We start from the raw sequence: 18,717 nt of genomic DNA on the forward strand, positions 1-18,717 counted from the left end.
CACAAGTAGGCAGAGAGGCAGGCAGAGAGAGAGGGGAAGCAGGCTCCCTGCTGAGCAGAGAGCCCGATGCGGGGCTGGATCCCAGGACTCTGAGATCATGACCTGAGCCGAAGGCAGTGGCTTAACCCACTGAGCCACCCAGGCGCCCCTGCACTGTCTTTTCTGTGAATAAATCTGTTCATGTCTTTTGTCTGTTCTTATGTGTTTTTTTTTTTTAACATTTTATTTATTTATTTGAGAGAAGAGAGAGACAGTGAGAGAGCGCATGAGCGAGGAGAAGGTCAGAGGGAGAAGCAGACTCCCCGTGGAGCTGGGAGCCTGATGCGGGACTCGATCCCGGGACTCCAGGATCATGACCTGAGCTGAAGGCAGTCACTTAACCAACTGAGCCACCCAGGCGCCCTGTTCTTATGTGTTTTTAAAAAATATTTTATTTGTTTATTTGAGAGAGAGAGAGAGAGAGCACAAGCATGGGGAGCAGCAGGCAGAGGGAGAAACAGGCTCTCCACTGAACAGGGAGTCCCATATGGGGCTCGATCCCAGGACCCTGGGATCATGACCCCAGCCAAAGGCAGATACTTCACTGACTGAGCCACCCAGGTGCCCAATTTTTACGTTTTTTTTTTAAAAAACGATTTTATTTATTTACTTGACAGAGAGAGGTCACAAGCAGGCAGAGAGGCAGGCAGAGAGAGGGGAAAGCAGGCTCCACACTGAGCAGAGAGCCTGATGCGGGGCTGAGATCAAGAGTTGAATGCTTAACTGATGGAGCCACCCAGCCCCCAATTTATGTTTTTTTTTTTTTAAAGATTTTATTTATTTATTTGACAGACAGAGATCACGAGTAGGCAGATAGGCAGGCAGAGAGAGGAGGAAGCAGGCTCCCCGCTGAGCAGAGAGCCTGATGTGGGGCAGAGGCTTAACCCACTGAGCCACCCAGGCACCCTATTTTTTTTTTTAAAGCATTTTTTCCTCTTGATTTTTTTTTTTTTTTGCAATTTTTTTTTATATTTCCTGCTATTGAGACCCTATTTTGGAGAACTGGCTACTAAGAACTAGTTACTAAGAACTAGCTACTAAGAACTAGGTACTAAGGAGCACTAGCAGGACTAGTCGTAGAACTAGCTACTAAGCAGCCAGAACATTAGAGTAGTTGAACACACGGCCATATCTCTTGCATTGCGCTCTTTGTTCCCCTCTTCTAGAAGTTGTACATGTCTATTTAATTTGATTATCTGTCGTCTTAACGAAGCTGCGTCACCAGTCACGTCACCGGAAGCTCCTTCTGTTGTTGCGTCTGTAAGTGACGTGCCGTGCCCGCAGTCCGCTCTGAGCAGCTGTCCGTTTTGGTGAACAGCACGCTCAGTCCTAGAGTGCTCTCTTTTTAGCCTACCAACGTAGGGGTCGGAGGCGGTCTTTCTAAATCCAGAAAATCCAGTGGTCTTTCTCTTAGTGTGAGTACCCGAGGTGGTGTTTTTAGTGCCAGAGGGTTGATGGGAGTTGACTGAATAGGCTCAAGATCGGCTGGTCTTGAAAATGGAATGTCTTCGTCACGTCCTGCCACAACAGTCCTTTCTGGAACCTGCATAATGACACTGGCATTTGGAACTCCTTCTTGGAATCTTTGCTCCAGGTCAGCGTTTGGTGGTGCTACCTTTAATTCCTCCGGGACCCTCATTTGCTGACTAATGCCTTCAGTGTATTCCATTTCACACTGAATTTGACAAATCGCCACCCAGCAGCAGTGGGAGAAGGAAGTCCTGCCCCACTTGCGGAAGGCGGACCGGCTATGGCTCGCTGTTTGGCGCCACCTGCTTCTGTGCTTCATGGTAAATCCTTTAACTGGCTTCAATGTTCCTGTGCTGGATTTAGAGCCACTTCTGTCCCCCTGGACCCTTTGGAGGGTACCTGGTGAGGGCCACCAACCGCTGGCTCCCAGGGCACTCAGTGGGCGCTCCCAGAGCCTGTTGGCCAAATGCATGGAGGTGGCCGAGCAAAGCTCCAGCTGGAGCGGCCCGCAGTGGCTCTTCTTGATTTTTAAAAATATTTATTTATTTATTAGAGAGAGAGAGAGGGAGAGAAAACACATGCATGTTGGGAGTGGGGGCAGAAGGGGAGGAAGAGAGCATCTTAAGCGGACTATGTATTGAGTGTGGAGCCTGACAGAGGGCTGGATCCCAGGACCGGAGATCATGACCCCAGCCAAAACCAAGAGTCAGACACTCAACCAACTGTACCACCAGGTAACCTTTCTGGGTTTTTAAAAGCTCTTTATATATTAGAAAGACCAGCCCTTCGTTTCTGATATAAGTTGTATGTTTTTCTACCAGCCACTTGGATTTCACCTTTGATCGTGAGACTGCCAGTTGCTTCCTGAAACGTCTTCCCCCCAGGCCTTCAGTTTACTCTCTGGCCGCTGCTTTTCGGAGGCCCTTCTCTCTCTGCCTGTCGGTCATGTTTGTGCCCTGCAGTAGGTGCCCTTCTGTGTTCTTGTACCCTCTCTCTGGATGGCCTCGGTCATAACTGAGGCCGCAGTTGGTATCTCTGTGCTATCTCGGTACACCTCCAGTTGGGACTCCCCTTGGAGATCCTGGCCATCTGCCCCATCATGAATAGATCCTGCACTCAGATATCATCTCAAGCTGTGTGGGTCCCAGACTGGACTCAGTAACACAATTTCTCTTGTGACCCTTCTTCTGGAAATGGCAGAAGTCTCTCTCAACCACATCTCTGAGCTTCCCTACCTCATAGCTAGTGGTTGCTGCTCAGGTTCTTGATGGGGAAATGTCTCTTTTTTGTACAAACTGTCCAATGCTCTCAGAAGTTCATGATGTCCTGGTCTAGGAAGATCTTGCATGGGGGGGCTGAGGGCTCCGTTGGGCAGCACTGCCCTCCAGCATCTTTGACATGCTTGGGGTCCACATCCCTTGACTAAATGTTCTCCACCTCTGCCCTGAAAAGGGCCATATTGGTTCACACAGATGACAGCATCCTCCCGGTATATTTGTCCTCCTTATGCCATGTGTCATTGTGTACTTTGGGCCCCCAGGATGTGCTGTGGCAAGCAAAGGCCCCTTTTGCACCTGGAAGGTTCTGGTCCCCCAGGAGGCTCCAGTCCTGGAAATGCAGGACAATATGGGCCAGTTGTTTTTCTATATAAGTACGGATGTCCTAAGGCTGGGCTTAAGTGGTCAGGGACTGCATCATGGCACGGTGGGGTTTGGAAGTCCCAAATAGCTCTCACCACAAAGAGAGTTAAACACCTCTCTTGGATTCAGAAAACAACAACAACAACAACAACAACAACAACAACAACAACAACTGTCCAATTGGCTCTTTCTACAGCAGAATTTCTCAGTGCTGTGAGAGTCCTTAAAGGGCATTTAAAACTTAACACATCCTAGATGGCACTCAAAGTCTTCACACTGGGAGATACTGTGTCAGTATGCCTTGTCTCTGCCAGCAGGATCAGTACCTCCTCAGCTCATTAAGAATGAAATGCAGATCTTATTCCCCATTTCCGGTCACCTCACTCTCCACACCTGTGTCATCTGTGAACCACCCAAAAGTGCTTCCAGATGCATTGCCAAGAATGGCCCAGCTTCCACCTGGTCTTGTCCCAGAACCAGTGACAAGAAGCGGCTCCCTCTGCAGCCAGAATGCACCTGTTGATCCTGCCATCTGACCATGTTGTTTGGTCCTTGGCATCAAAACTCATGTCCTCAGATGGGAGCTCCCCTTGTGGGGAGCACAGTATAACAGAGAGTTGTCCAATCTCTATGTGGTCCACCGGAAACCAGTATGGCATTGTGTGTCAAGTACACTTCAATGGAACAAATAAACAAGACCCCCAAACTCACGTCCTCAAGCAGCAGCAACCTCAGCGGTTGGCAGAGACGGAATCGTGGTGAGGAATGAAGGGAGCTGTGGGTGGCACAGCTAGACTGGACAGCAGATGTGGCTCCAGGGGCCAGGGGATTGTGGCTGCAAGTCACCTGGACCCAGTGCTGTGGGATCTTCTGGTTCTGTCAGGAGAAGCTTGAACTGTGGGTGTAAAAACTGTTGAATCTCCTCCCCTTTCTTTCACAATTCTTTGAACAGGCCATCCTCCTGCCTGGCTTTCATTTTATTTCCCACTCCATTTCCTACCCTCTCTAACATTCCGCCAGGCCTCTTGGACACCTGAGTCAACGTGCCCTGGTACGCCATGCAGGGAGGTTTGTGTGCGTGTGCTTCTCATGTACGTACGCGTTATCCGGCTTTAGAGCTGCGCTTGCACCCCTAGCTTAGGACTCTTCTGGTATCAGTCCCTGTTCATTGTACCATCACCCCCATCATGCGCCAGAGGGTGCTCCTAACTCCCACCTACAGAGCTGCGATGACCTCCCTTCCCAGCCGCCCTCCGACAGCCCCCAAACTGCCTGGGGCGGGAGGGCCATGCTGTGGGTATGTGTGCTTGATGACACCAAGTGCTGACAGACTGCAGTCCAGAAGAATGTGTCACTGGTCTCCATGCCCCAGCAGTGCCTTCCACCTGCCCACGCCCATGCCAACCTCGTATATGTATATACAAAGGATACAGTGATAGGTGATTTCTGTGTTACTACGATTTGTTTTAACCATGCAGTTTGAACAGTATTCAAAATAGCCTTACAAAGAAGGCCTTTCACAAGAAAAATGTTGCACAAAGGGAATTTCTTCCTCTGTGTGATTACTTGCCTCTGTGACAATCCTATAAAAACTTGATATTTAGAGCTTTCGTAACTTTTGTGAGAGTAAATAGAGCTGTTACATCTCTCTCCTCGGGGTTATGGTTAGGGTTAGCGTTAGGTGGTTAGGGTTAGGGTCATGGATTGTGGTCAGGGCCAGACTTGAGATCAGGGTCAGGGGTCTAGGTTAGGGTCAGTGACTGGGCCAGGGTCTATTTCTGAGTCAAGATCAGGTTCAGGGTCAGGTTTGGGGTTAGGTAGAAGGGTAACTGGCTTTCTTCCCCTTCTTTTATCTCTCTGGCCCTCTGGGATGGACAAGACTTGCCCAGGGTCACCCGAGCATCAAGGAGTTGAGCTAGAGTGTTGGTTTTCTGCCCCTAAGTCCTGGTCTCTAAGAACAAAATGTCTTCCTGGTCACTGACTATTTCAAATATAACCCAAGCCCAGTCAAGGGTTGTGGAGCGCCTTAGAGCTTGTGCAAGGTCCTTCCATGCTCTCTCCTGGCCCCACTCTGCCCGGGCAGCCCCAGGTTCCAGCACAGCCCTGACCCACGAGGGCAGTCAGTAGCACGTGTGGATTTATATAGGACTGGGTGCAGTGGCAGCCTTCTTTCAGCTGGTGAGGTCCTCCTGGCGCTGGCTGGATCCTTCATCCCTTTCAAGTGGTCAGTCAGTAGATAGGACAGCTCTTGGTCTCTGACCATCCTGGCAGGCATCTCTGGTCCTCTGGCTTAGGCCATCCTTGGTCTTGACAACCCCCATGGCCAACTATTGAGGTGACTGTCCTCCTTGTGATTTAACAGGTCCATGGGCAGTATAGACAGCCCCTTGGGATGTTTCCATTTCCAGCATCTGTGTGGTTGAGACAAGCACCTCCTCCCTCACAGACTGCTGCCTGCCAAGAGAGGTCATAACCCCCCAAACATAGAATGTGGCCCTGGCCACAACAGCCATATAGCACACTGGCCCTACAGTCCTTCAGCCTCTGGTTAGAATGTAACCTTTTGATATACATACTTGTTAAAAATCAAGGCTATAGGAGCAACTGTGTCTCCCAGTGGGCAGTCTTGGGGAGCCCAATGCATGACCCAGAAACCCTGCCACATGTGGCTTCTTTGTTGTGGAATAATCCTTGAGCCTCCCACTGCTTCACTGAGCAATAATTTCCTTACCATGCACACCTTTGGTCTCTGCTCTTCGTAGAGGAGAGAGAAGAGATTGGAAAATAAGCCAGTGTGTTCTTTGGGGATGGGTAATTAATGGTGTGATTAATTTGTGACTCCTGGGCTCCCTCCTCCCAGGGACACAGTGAGGTCTGTGTGCCTTTCCTTCTCTGAGACATAAAGACCCAATGCCCAAGGCACGAGCCTTGAGTTTCCCACCAACAACAAAGTTGTTTTTCAGCAGTTGGAAGACCTTTAATTTCTCCTCTTTTTTTTTTCTTAAAGATTTTATTTATTTAATTGACAGAGAGAGAGAGAGAGAGAGCGCACAAGCAGGGGGAGTGGCTGGGAGAGGGAGAAGCAGTCTCCTGCTGAGCAGAGAGCCCGATGTGTGGCCCAATCCCAGGACCCTGGGATCATGACAGGAGCTGAAGGCAGATGTTTAACTGACTGAACCACCCAGGTGCCCCCAATTTCTCTTCTTTTTCTAGTTTTCTACAAAATTGTCACAATTAATTAACAAATATTGATATGTTATTATTATTTTTTTAATTTAAATTTTATTATTATTTTTTTAAACATATAATACATTTTTATCCCCAGGGGTACAGGTCTGTGAATCGCCAGGTTTACACACTTCACAGCACTCACCATAGCACATACCCTCCCCAATGTCCATAACCCCACCCCCCTCTCCCAACCCTCCTCCCCCCAGCAACCCTCAGTTTGTTTTGTGAGATTAAGAGTCACTTATGGTTTGTCTCCCTCCCAATCCCATCTTGCTTCATTTACTCTTCTCCTACCCCTTAACCCCCCATGTTGCATCTTCTCTCCCTCATTTGATATGTTATTTTTAGCTAAGGTCCATATTTTATTCAGGTTCCCTCTGTTCTACCTTTCTTGCTCCAGGATCCCATTAGGGCAGCACGTGACATGTGCCCATCATGTCTCTTTAGGATCTTCTTGGCCAAGACAGTTTCTCAGACTTGCTTTATTTCAGTGATCTTGGCAGTGTTGAGGAGGACTTTTCAGGCATTTTGTAGAAAGTCCCACATTGGGATTTACCCGGTTTTCTCATGATTAGACTGGGTCTATGGGTTTTGAGGAGGCAGATCAGGGAGGTAAAGTGCTTTGTCATTACTTTATAACAAAGGAACACTTATCACTGTCCGTGTTAATGGTCACCTGGCTGAAGCAGTGTTGGTCAGGCTTCCCCGCAATGAAGATACTCTTTCCCATGAGCAGGAAGACACTGCTCTGAGCCCAGACTTTAGGAGAGGGGAGTTAGTTCCATTTCCTGGATGAATGGTTGAGTATCTACATCTATTATTTGGAATTCTTATGGGAGAGGTCTATTTAAAAAAAAAAACAAACTATGTAATTTGTTAATAAAAATGCAACCAGGGGCACCTGGGTGGCTCAGCTGTTAAGCGTCTGCCTTTGGCTCAGGTCATGATCCCAGGGTCCTGGGATCGAGCCTGCATTGGGCTCCCTGCTCAGTGGGAAGCCTGTTTCTCCCTCTTACACTCCCCTCGCTTGTGTTCCCTCTCTCACTATCTCCCTCTCTGTCAAATAAATAGATAAAATCTTCAAAAAAATTCAACCAAATAATTAAAAAAATCCCAATCCCATTGGCTTCATTGAATAATTCATGAAATAGGCAACAGCTGATTTAGCAAAAAGAAGGGGGCCCCTTTGAGCTGCAGGAAGAGAAGGATTTTAAAGGCAGAAAGGGGATTGAAAAAAATTACTAGAAAAGGATGCACTAATTTATTTTATTTTTTAAATTTCATTTTTTATTAACATACAATATATAATTTGTTTCAGGGGTGCAGGTTTGTGATTCATCAGTCTTACACAATTCACAGCACTCACCATAGCACATACCCTCCCAATGTCCATAACCCAGACACCCCATCCCTCCTACCTCCCTCCACACCAGCAACCCTCAATCTGTTTCCTGAGATTAAGAGTCTATTATGGTTTGTATCCCTCTCTGGTTTTGTCTTGTTTCATTTTCCCTCCCTTCTCCTATGATCCTTTTTGTTTCTCAAATTCCTCACGTCATTGGTATCCTATGATAATTGTCTTTCTCTGATTGATTTATTTTGCTTAGCGCAGTACCCTCTAGTTTCATCCACGTCATTGCAAATGGCAAGATTTCATTTTTCAATGGGTGCATATATTCCATTTATATATATGTATACCACATCTTCTTTATCCATTCGTCTGTTGATGGGCATCTAAGCTCTTTCCATAGTTTGGCTATTGTGGACATTGCTGCTAAAAACATTGGGGTGCATGTGCCCCTTAGGCTCACTACATTTGTATCTTTGGGGTTAATACCCAGTAGTGCAATTGCTGGGTCATAGGTAGTTCTATTTTCAACTTCTTGAGGAACCTCCATGCTGTTTTCCAGAGCAGCTTCACCAGCTTGCATTCCCACCAACAGTGTAGGAGGGGTTCCCCTTTCTCTGCATCCTTGCCAACACCTGTCATTTCCCATCCTTGCCAACACCTGTCATTTCCTGACTTGTTCATTTTAGTAATTCTGACTGGTGTGAGGTGGTATCTCACTGTGGTTTTGATCTGTATTTCCCTGATGCCGAGTGATGGTGAGCACTACAATGGAATATTATGCAGCCATCATAAAAACCTGAAATCTTGCCGTTTACAATGATGTGGATGGAACTAGAGGGTAATTATCCTAAGCGAAATAAGTCAATCAGAGAAAGACAATTATATGATCTCTCTGATATGAGGAATTTGAGAAGCAGGGCAGGGGGTCATGGGGGGAAGGGAGGGAAAAATGAAACAAGATGGGACCAAGGAGGCAGACAAACCATAAGAGACTCTTAATCTCAGGAAAAAAACAGGGTTGCTGGGGTGGTGGGGGAGGGATAGGATGGTTGGGTTATGGACATTGGGAGGGTATGTGCTACGGTGAGTGCTGTGAATTGTGTAAGCCTGATGATTCACACACCTGTAACCCTGAAACAAATAATACATTATATGTTCTTTTTAAAATGGGATCTTTAAAAATTTATTTATTTATTTATCTGACAGACAGAGATCACAAGTAGGCAGAGAGGCAGGCAGAGAGAGAGGGGGAAGCAGGCTCCCCGCTGAGCAGAGAGCCCGATGCGGGGCTGGATCCCAGGACCCTGAGACCATGACCTGAGCCGAAGGCAGAGGCTTCACGCACTGAGCCACCTGGGCGCCCATTATATGTTAATAAAAATTTAAAAAATCATCACCGAGCCCAAGGTCATGTGGATTTTCTTTTATGTTTTCTTTTTGGTATTTTGATAGGTCTACATTTGAAATTTATCTACAATTTTGAATGAGTTTTGGTGTAAGTTATAATGCTTGTGTCTGCATTTCACTTAACTCTGTATGGTTTCTAATTAATTGTTCCTATAGAGAAGTCAGGGGATAATTGGACTCCATTTCAGTTTGAATTTCCTAAATGTAGTGGATTCAGTTGGACCCCAGAGGGGACAGGTGCCCCCCCCCGAACTGAGAGCACCGCATCCTGCCCCGCCCCCACCGTCCGCACCGGCTCGGAGTCCCGCTCCACGACCCTTGCGGGGCATGCGCGCTCAGGCCGCTTTCTCTCGGCCGCTGACAGGTGTTCCAAGGCCTCAGGACCCTCTGGGCCGACGCCCAGGCTTCGGGAGGATGCGGGGCCTCCCCCCCAGTCAGGAGCCCGGGCTCCTCAGGACCCGCTGTGGAGACTTCGGGAGGACGTGGGGCCGCGCCCACAGTGACAGGAGCGGGGCCTCTTCAGGACGCTCTGCGGAGTACGTGGGTCCACATCCACACTGACAGGACCCGCGATGGAGGGTGTGGGTCACGTCTACACCGACAGGAACCCGGCCTCCTCAGGACCCGCTGTGGGAGCTTCCGGAGAATGTAGGGTTGAGTCTGCTCACCTCAGGAGCCGCTGTGGAGGACGCGGGGCCACGCCGACAGGAGTCCGGCCCCTCAGGCCCAGTCGTGGGAGAAGGTGAGCAGAAGCCGCCGGAGCGGGCACTGCCGAGGGGTGCGGGGCTCGCAGGGCCCCGCGGAGGAAGCGCGCGCTGTGTAGACGGTGCGGCTTCCGCGGCTTTGCGTGCGGCGCGGGGGTCCCGCGGGGCTGAGCGCGGGGCTGTGGGGTCCCCCCGTCCGGGCTCGGATGCGCCCCGGGTCGCGGCTGTGTCCGTGCGCCGCGGACGCGGCTCCTGCGGCTCCTCAGACGGTCCCGGCGCGGCCGCCCCTCGGGGCTCGCGCTCCCCCGCCGCACCCCGGCCCCGCGGGTCCTTCCCGCGTCCACACCCGCCGCGGGGCCGGCCCGAGTCCGGGCGTCCGGGAGCGACAGCGCGGGCTCTGCGGGCGGCGGGGACGGCGGGTGTTTCCCGCGCGGTTCGTCCCGGAGCCCGAGCGTCTCCCGTCCCCGCGCGTCCCCCTCCGTGTCCGTCGTCAGCGGCGCGCGGCGTCGCAGGACCGGCCTGTCCCCGGCTCGGCGGGTCCGGACAAGGCGGGGGAAGCCGGGAGGGCTGCTGGGAGGGCGCGTCCGTGGAGAGAGGCGGGGGCCGGGGGGACGGAGGTTCCCGCCGCGGAGCTGCGGGGGCGGCGACTTCCCGCGGGGGTGAACCGCGGCTCCCCGGGCCGGAGCGGGCGCGTCTCCACCGCGGGTCTGTCGAGCCGCCCCCTTCCCGCCGCCGCTCCGGCTCCCCCGCCGCCGTCCCGAGGCCCGACCCGCTTCCTCACGGCTCCGACCGGGCTGTGGGGGCGCCGCGGGGACCTGGGACCCCGAGTCCCGCCGCGTCTGACTCGGGCCCCGACTCCGTCCTCCCGCGAGTCTCGGGCCGGCCGCGGCCTCCTGCAAGGGCGAGTGGCCCGTCCACGCGGGGGACCCGGGCTCGGCCTCCCTCCCGGAGTCCGACGTCGTCTCTGCTCCTGCGACCTGGTGCCGCGGGGGTGTCGGGAAGCGCCGCGTCCCCTGCGGTGACCTGGGATCTGCGGGACCCTGTCCCCGCCGCCGCACAGACGCGTCATCCCCGCACGCAGACCCCCGCTGTCGCTGTCGTGTGACACGCGCTGCTTCCGGCAGACAGCGACACCGTCCCGCGGAACCCCCACGGAACCCCAGGTGAGGAAACCCTGACGGCGCCCGCAGTGGCCCCCAGACCGCAGGCCCCCGTCAGCGGCCGCGCCCGCCGCACGGTCCGGCGTCTTCTCCGGTCCCGTCCGGTTTTCTTCTCGCTGAGCCGCCCCGAGACCCGCGGTGTGCCCGACCCTGACGGGTTTACGGCGCAGAGGCTCCCGGCGGAGGGCATTTCCACAGGTTACGTCACGGGGCCGTTTCCGGGTGCACGCGCGTGGGGACAGCGTCATCCTCCGTGTTTTCACGGCGACCCAGCACGACGACACGGACCGCGCCAGACGCGGCAGGTGGCAGCTGCGCAGCCTCAGCCCAGGTCACGTGCCACACGTCGGTCTCCAGAACGTTCTCGCTCTCCCGAGGGCGACCGTGTGCGCGAAGCACCCGCTTCCGGTCCCTCCCTCGGCCCCGCGGCCGCATCCGGCTGTGTCCCGGACGCCTCCTCCGAGGAGCGGGTCCTGGTGTCTGTCCTCCCGTGAGCGCCGGCGTCCGGCCTCGCTCCGGATCTCCGAGCGGAGCCGGCGGCCTTCAAGGGGCGCGCGGTGTCGCCGTAGACTGACGGAAAATGACCCTCATTCCTGCTTTCGTGAGTGTTTGCATCCGCGACAGGCGTGCATTTGGGGCAGAACATTTCTGCGTCACTTAACAGGCCCGCGTGGTTTCACTGAAACATTCATTGTGGTGCGCAACATGGTTTCACTCTCTGAAGCGGAGACGCTTGTCGAGAGACACTCGCTTATGGCGCAGACGAGTCCGTGAGCTCTTGGTTTCCAGTTTTCCTGGTCAGGCTCCTCACGTTTACCCAAAGAAAGCTGTAGGAATGCACTTCGCTGATCCTGTGATGATTTCACTGGGGCTGGTATTAGCGGTCAGGGTCAGGGTTACGGTTGCCTTCGGGCTAGGGTCTCCCTGTCCTCGCCCGCACAGAGCCCGTTCTCCTCCAGTAACCAGAGTGGTCTTTCTGGAACATAAGCTTTGGGCTGTGGTTTGCTCCCCTCCTGCCCCCCCCCCCAGCCTCACCTCTCCCACGGGGACCCTCCCTTCTGTGGGCACCGAGGAGTGTGGTTTCCCGCAGGTGCCTCCGGCTGGAATCCAAGCCTTTGCATACGCTGTGCCTCTGCCAGGAGCACGGTTCTCTCCTCCTGCTTCACGTCTGGCTTGTTTCCCCATTGGCTGAGCCTCGACTTGCCCCTGATGGCCTGGCTCATGCCTGCTGGGCGTGTGTGAGCTTCCCCCACTTACATGTGGAGCTGCATGGGTTTCCAACCTTCTAAGCCTTAGGGTCCCCTTTGTAAGGTGGGGTGCTGATGGCCCCCATCTCTGGGAGCAGGAGGTAGGGAGGCCCCATGGGCGGACTCACTCAGGACAGGCTGGGAGAGTGGCTGTTGCTTAAAACAGCCCAGAGCCTGCCCCCTAGAAGAAGGTGTACATGTTCACAGCCCCCAGCTCTGGGGTCCTGCTGCCACCCTCTGGCAGTGAACCTCCCCACACCCTGTCCCTGTCCCTATAGCTTCCTGGACCTGTTCTTGCAGACAATGGAGAAGCCCTCCATGGTGGGACACAGGGTCACCTGCTACATCTTCACTGACCAGCTGGCTGCCGGGCCCATGTGTCCCTCTGGGAGAGCCAGATGTTGGTGGTCCTCATGGTGGCCACAGGGTTACCTACTATGTCTTCATCGACCAGCCGGCTGCCAGGCCCGTGTTCCTGTCCAGGAGGGCTGAAAGATAGTGGTCTTCATGGTGAGACACAGGGTCACCTGCTACATCTTCACTGACCAGCTGGCTGCCGGGCCCTTGTGTCCCCACCGGGAGGGCTGGAGGGTGGAGGTCCTCAAGGACTGTGGTGGCCCGCACTGGCAGGATGTGTCCATGCAGCACATGGTGATGGTCAGCGGCTTCTGCGAGCAGCACTTCCTCCGTGAGGTGGACGACTTGGTGTGCAGGTATAGACCTGAAGTTCTGTGACCACATGGGTGTTGAGATTCTGTCCCCCCTCTTTGGCACCCTGTACCCCAGTTTCTACTGGGCAGCCTGCAAGGACTTCAGCTATGAGTGCCAGCCATTGTTCCAGACCCACATCCCCAGGGATCAGGGCAACATTTACTACATGGGGGCCTTTTTTAGGGTATTGGTGGTGGAGTTTCCCTGACTGACCTTGGCCGGTCACCGTGTGATGGGGGTCGACCTGGCCAATGGGATGGAGGCCATGTGGCATGACAAGAGCCACCTGAGCAGGTACTTGCTGGACCACAAACTCACCAAGATGCTATCCCTGGAAGACCCATGGGACCTGCAGTGGCTGGGCTGTGCCCTGGAGGACCTGTGGTACCCACAGCTGCTGGGCTGTCCTTGGAGGACCTGTGGGACCTGTGGCTGCTGCACTGTCCCCTGGAGGACCAGTGGGACCTGCAGATGCTGGGCTATCCCTGGAGGATCTGTGGGATCTGCAGCTGCTGGGCTACCCACCATCTCCTCCCCCATCATGAAGAAGCTGAGAGACATGGCTGTGCCCAAGAATCACCAGGACACCAGGAACATGTGACGGGCTGCCCCCATTTCCATCTGGGGATGTTGCCAGTGGAGCCATCAGAGCAGGTTCCTTCTGTCCCTTTGAGGGAGACTGTGAGGCCCAGATGTCCAGGACCCCCAGCCACACCCGCATACGGGAGGCCAGGCTGGGGACACAAGTTTCTCTCTTTGTGGTCACTACATTTTGATAACTTCTGGGTCATTGGCAGCTGTGAACAGCTCCAGTTTTATGTCAGATGTTTTTCTGTGTCAATGCTGAGCAACCATCTTTAAAAAGAACAGTCGAGAGAAAAGGTTTCCTCCCTGGTTCTAAACAGACACTTCTTGGTGGCACTGGGAGTGGCCCTGCAGCTGATGTGGAGCCAGAATGGGCCCTGGCTGGGTCTTCCCTCCCAGTCCCATGGGGCTTCAGGGTCAAGGGTGTGCCGAGCCACCTGTCAGACCTCCAGTCCCCTGACTGCCAGAGGCCTTGGCTGTGGCTGCTAGCTCAGCCTCCAGGAGAATGGAACCCTCTGGGTTATATGTGGTTCCTGCCTGGTTTTAAGTGGCTATTTCTGTGCTGGTGTTTGTAAAATGTGGGCACTGGCTCCGTCTAGATGCAGGTCCTGTTGGGATTCCCCATGCCCACTGGTGGGTTTGCACTTGTGCCCCCATCTGCCTGCGCTGTGTCTTAGCAAGCATTCACTGAGTGCCTGCTGTGAGCTCAGTCACCAACAAGGGGCAGAGCGTGAGAGCGAGAACCAAGATACAGGATCCCTGCTCCAGGGCCCTCCTGGGACTCACGATGGCCCTGACCTCCTGACTCACTCTTTCCTACTGTGGTGTACCAGACATATGACTGACACCGTTAAACACGTTTCAGGGTCAATTCAGTGGCGATAAGTACATTCGCTCTTCTGGACCTGCCACCTCCGTCCACTGCCACAACTTTGTCATCACCCCAAATTGAACTCTACTCACCGTAACCCTAACCCTCCATTTCCCCTCCCCAGCCCTGGCACCCACTAGCTCCTCCACCTCTGTGAATCAGTGCTCTCTGTCCCTCACAAGTGGGGTCCTTCAGTTTCAGTCCTTTGGGGACTGGCTTATTTCATGTAACATAATGGCCTCAAGGTCTGTCCCCATGAGCCTGGAGTTGACCGACTTTCTCCCCAAAGGAGTGGCTTAGCCCTTTCCTGTCTACGCCGAGCCTCCTCAGTCCCCTCTGTCCCCCTCATCTTCCTTCTCAGCCTGAAGATGATCCCAACATATCTGTAGCTTTGAAGACATGTTCAGTCCAGATGCCAGGAACATCCCCTGGGGGTCTCGGGCCTCACTTACCCCATCTGCCCATGTCAGGCGCCTGCACTTCCCACCAGCTGGCCACCTGCTCCTCCCACAGGTGTCCCCATCTCAGGAGAGGGAAACACCAAGTCCAGACCTTTGGAGTCCTCTGTGACTTCTCGCTTCCACCAACTCTCCCAGTAGTGAGGTGGCTGCCTTCAGATGCTCCTCAGTTACTCCAGTGCCTCTGGCGTCTTCCTGGAACCCTGACCTGGCTGTTCTCAGACAGTTCGTCCAGCGGTACCTGCACTTTCTGGGCGGGGGATTTGCTGGAATCCGCAGTGTGTCCTGGTGCCCCACCTTTTTGAAGGCACATTGTCTGAGTACCCAAGACTGTGGGTCTGTGGCTGGAGGGATTCCAAGCAGAGCTCGTGGGATGGGAGGGCTGCAGGGCACAGAGGCATGTTTCAGAAAGCTTTCCAGGGTCCCAGGCATCCTACCGTTTTTGCATCAAAGCCCTGAGGTCTTTAAAATGCCAGCAGTGTCACAGTTGGGCCAGAAAATCACATGTCTCTGCACCCAACACCACCTAAACTATTGGCCCTTTCTTGTCACTTGAGCTGATACAAAGGATTGGGAGTAGGAGCTTGAGGGCAGGTCCTGAGTCAGACTTTGTGTTTGGGGGACAAAGGCCATCCAGACAAGCTTGTGCCGAGCCTGAGGAGGGGGTCTGTGTGGAGACCCCAGCTGCAGACACTGCTGTCTCCTGATGCCCCTTCAGCCCACCCCAGCACACCTGCTGCTGGGAGAGCCCCTGCCCCCTCCTCTCTGTGGAGGGCTCTCTCCTGCTCCAGTGGTGCCTCCTCCCCTGCCAGTCACTGCCAGCCTGCAGCATGGGAGGGTAGATACCCCGATGACCTCCAGCCCTGGGGGCAGAGCCAGTGCGGGTGGGGTGTGGTCTTCCAGTTGGCTTGAGTGCCAGGCCCCCACTGTGCTCACTCTCCTGTGGGCTCAGTGTAGTACGTCCTCCCTTAGGCTCCCTAGGCCCAAGTCGTCCTCTGCTCAGGAACCATTCTTGGCCCAGGCTCCACACGCTGCGATTGGGAGCAGATCATCTGGACCTTCTGGACTCGTGCTTCCATGCCCATGACATGGGCATAGGCTGGTCTCACAGACTCGTCAGAGGAGACCTAGTGCAGGAAGATGCAGGTCACTACATGGGAGATGCCAAGTGACCCCAGAGGGAGTGCACAGGCCTTGCACAAAGCACTGGGCTCAAGGGACCCAGCACAGGATCTGGGCACCAGGCCACAGGGCATGGGGAGTCCTGGTGGGGGAAGCCCTGGTGGGGGTAGGGGTCCATAGAAGTGTCCCAGAAGAGGCAGGAGACAAGGAAGGCAACAGGACTGAGCTTCCCCAGAGGTCGATGGAAGAGTCAGAGGATCACACAGACATCACAAATGTTGTTATTTGATCAGAAAAGTTGTGTCACAAACCCCCAGTCAACACTGAATGAGTTACTCTTTGTTGCCTCTAGGAATCAGTGTGTATGGGCCATTGGAACTCACATTGCATGAAGTCTAGGATATATTTACTTTTCATCATTTTCAGGACTAAATTTTTCTTGAGGAGATGCTAAACATGTGTCTTTCCATTCTTTTCTTTGTGAAATGGGCCTCTGTTTTCAGGAGCAGATTCCTGGTGCTCATCACCACTGTGAGCCCTGAGGACTAACCCCTGTCACCTCCCACAATGGATGTGACCACATGGGTTGAGGGTTGCTCACTGATGAAGACCCAGTGCTCAATACAGAGAGCAGGGACCCCAAATCCTTTGCTGAATGAGGGAGGGCATGAGGAAGGATGGGAGGGAGGGAGGGGAGAGAGAGTAGAGGAAAGGGACGATGGCAGGGAGGGAGGATGGCAGGGAGGGAGGATGAGAGTGAGAGTAGGAGGAGGATGAGAGGGGAGGGAGGGAGGCAGAGAGGGAGGCAGGGAGGGAGGAGGATGGAGTCAAGGAGGGAAGGGATGGGTAGAGGGGAAGGAGAGGGGGGAATGAATGATGGAGTGAATAAATGAGGTAGGGAGGGAGGGGGTGAAACCCCAGAAGTCGGTCCATACATCAGGAGCCACTATTGTGGGTGAGGTCTGAGGGAATCAGAGCTCAGGTCCTGGATGGTAGCTTGGGACACGTCCATCTGTCCTCCAAGTGCTGACCTTCCTTCTCCTTGGCCCTCTCTCATCCTGGATCCTCTCCAACTCCTCTCCAAACAATTATGAATGTTCCCAGGACCAGGGTGGCAGGAGTGGGGTCTCAGGAGGTCCTACCCTGATCCTGAAATCACTGACAAGACTGAGATACTAGCCACAGGACATTCTGTCCTGAGGACTGGGATGAGGATCCCATCCATCTCCTTGGGCATGAACATTGTTCCATTGCCTGCTGTCTCCACCACTGCTGTGCCAAATCCTACTGAAAACACATCTGCGACTAACCGAGCCCGAGTTTCTGGGGCTGAGTCCCAGGCTGAGCCCTGCCAGGTGATAGGTGCACCTGTGGCCTGGGATGGGTGCCGCTCACTGTTGTCCCAGACAGGGGTGCCTGTCCCCCTTCTCTGCAGGGGACCTGCATTGGACCTCTGCTTCCTCACGTTCTCCCCAGGGCTGCTGGTCCCCAGGCCAGACACCTGCCAGTCGGAGGGTGACCAGCACTGCCTCCCCAGGGTTTCCTTTGCCTGAGTCCTTCCCCGGGAGCTCCTGCATCTCCTGACACATCCTCCCTGTGTGCCTCTCCTCCGCCTTGAACTTGCACGTGTTTCGTCTCTGTCCCTGTCTCTGTCCCTGTGGGACCCAGTGACTTGGAGCATGGATCGGAGCAGACCCATGGGAAACCTTTCTCTGGCCTAGGGTTGTGAGCGACGCTTTTGCCCTCTGCCGTGTGTCTTCCAGCTTTCAGCATTTGCCTGGTTTCTGTGGGGGCCACAGGAGGAAAGAGCCGTGTCCTGTCTGGGGACCGACTGTGGGGTCCCAGCAGGAACAGGGGCCTTGGCCCCGACATTGTGCCCAGAATTCCTAAAGGGGTCCCTAGGATGACATCTCCTCTGGAACCCATTGGGCGTCTCAACATCCAATAAGGGAAATTCTAGGTCAAACAGAGAGAAGAAACAAAAACATAACAAAACAAAACCCTAAACGAGTGCCCTTTGAAAATAGGTGCAGACACAAAGGCACCTAGTGAGGGATTCCACTTCCAGAAACCTCCAGAACACGTGCAGGAACAGAAAGAGAAAGCAGCTCCGGGGTTGCGAGGGGCCAGGCTGGGGGAGCGATGGGCAGGGAGGGCTTGGGCTCAGGGTCCCCACTGGGGAAGGAGCTATCCTGCAGCGAGGTTCTGCGGTGTGGTGGCCCGGCGTCGGGAATGGACTTCAAGCTCACGATGTGTTCAAGGGCAAACAAGAACTTTTATTTAAAATAAATAATACACAGCATACAGGAGATGGACGGCGACGATAACGGTGACTACATACAGGAGAGGAAGAACACCGGGGGAGGGGAGGAAACGTTCTGGGGGGATGTCGGGGTCAGGGGATGGAACGGACGGTACTTTTATGGGGAGATCTCCCCGCAGGGTTGTGGGCTCTGGATGCGGGTCTGGGAGCCCCGCAGGAGAAGGTGTAGGGGCAGGGGTTGGGCTAGGGGCGGGGACAGGGTCAGCAGTCGTGGCCAGTGCAGGACCCAGAGCAGGAGCTGGGTCAGAGACAGGAACAGGAGCACAGGCCAGGGCAGGGAAGGGAGCAGGAGCAAATGATAGGGACTGGGTCTGGGGCGGGAATAGGGGCCTAGGCAGGGGCAGGGGCAGGGATGGCGGCAGTTGAAGGGGAAGAAGCAGGGGCAGGGTCTGGGTCTG

General features: G+C 54.2%; 1 protein-coding gene and 1 pseudogene across 1 annotated transcript; one reads left to right on the forward strand and one right to left on the reverse strand.

Annotated features, from left to right (window-relative positions):
- Positions 1–1,121: 1,121 nt before the first annotated feature.
- On the reverse strand, positions 1,122–2,075 carry LOC125098854 (mitochondrial fission factor-like). The gene is given in 2 exon segments (XM_047728043.1): positions 1,122–1,399; positions 1,402–2,075. Coding segments are annotated over 2 exon segments (858 nt in total). The 5' UTR covers positions 1,982–2,075.
- Positions 2,076–12,332: 10,257 nt separating this feature from the next.
- On the forward strand, positions 12,333–13,561 carry LOC125097435 (histo-blood group ABO system transferase-like; annotated as a pseudogene).
- The last annotated feature ends 5,156 nt before the right edge of the window (positions 13,562–18,717 follow it).

Source organism: Lutra lutra, chromosome 4, assembly GCF_902655055.1.
Source record: "Lutra lutra chromosome 4, mLutLut1.2, whole genome shotgun sequence".
NCBI lineage: Eukaryota > Metazoa > Chordata > Mammalia > Carnivora > Mustelidae > Lutra > Lutra lutra.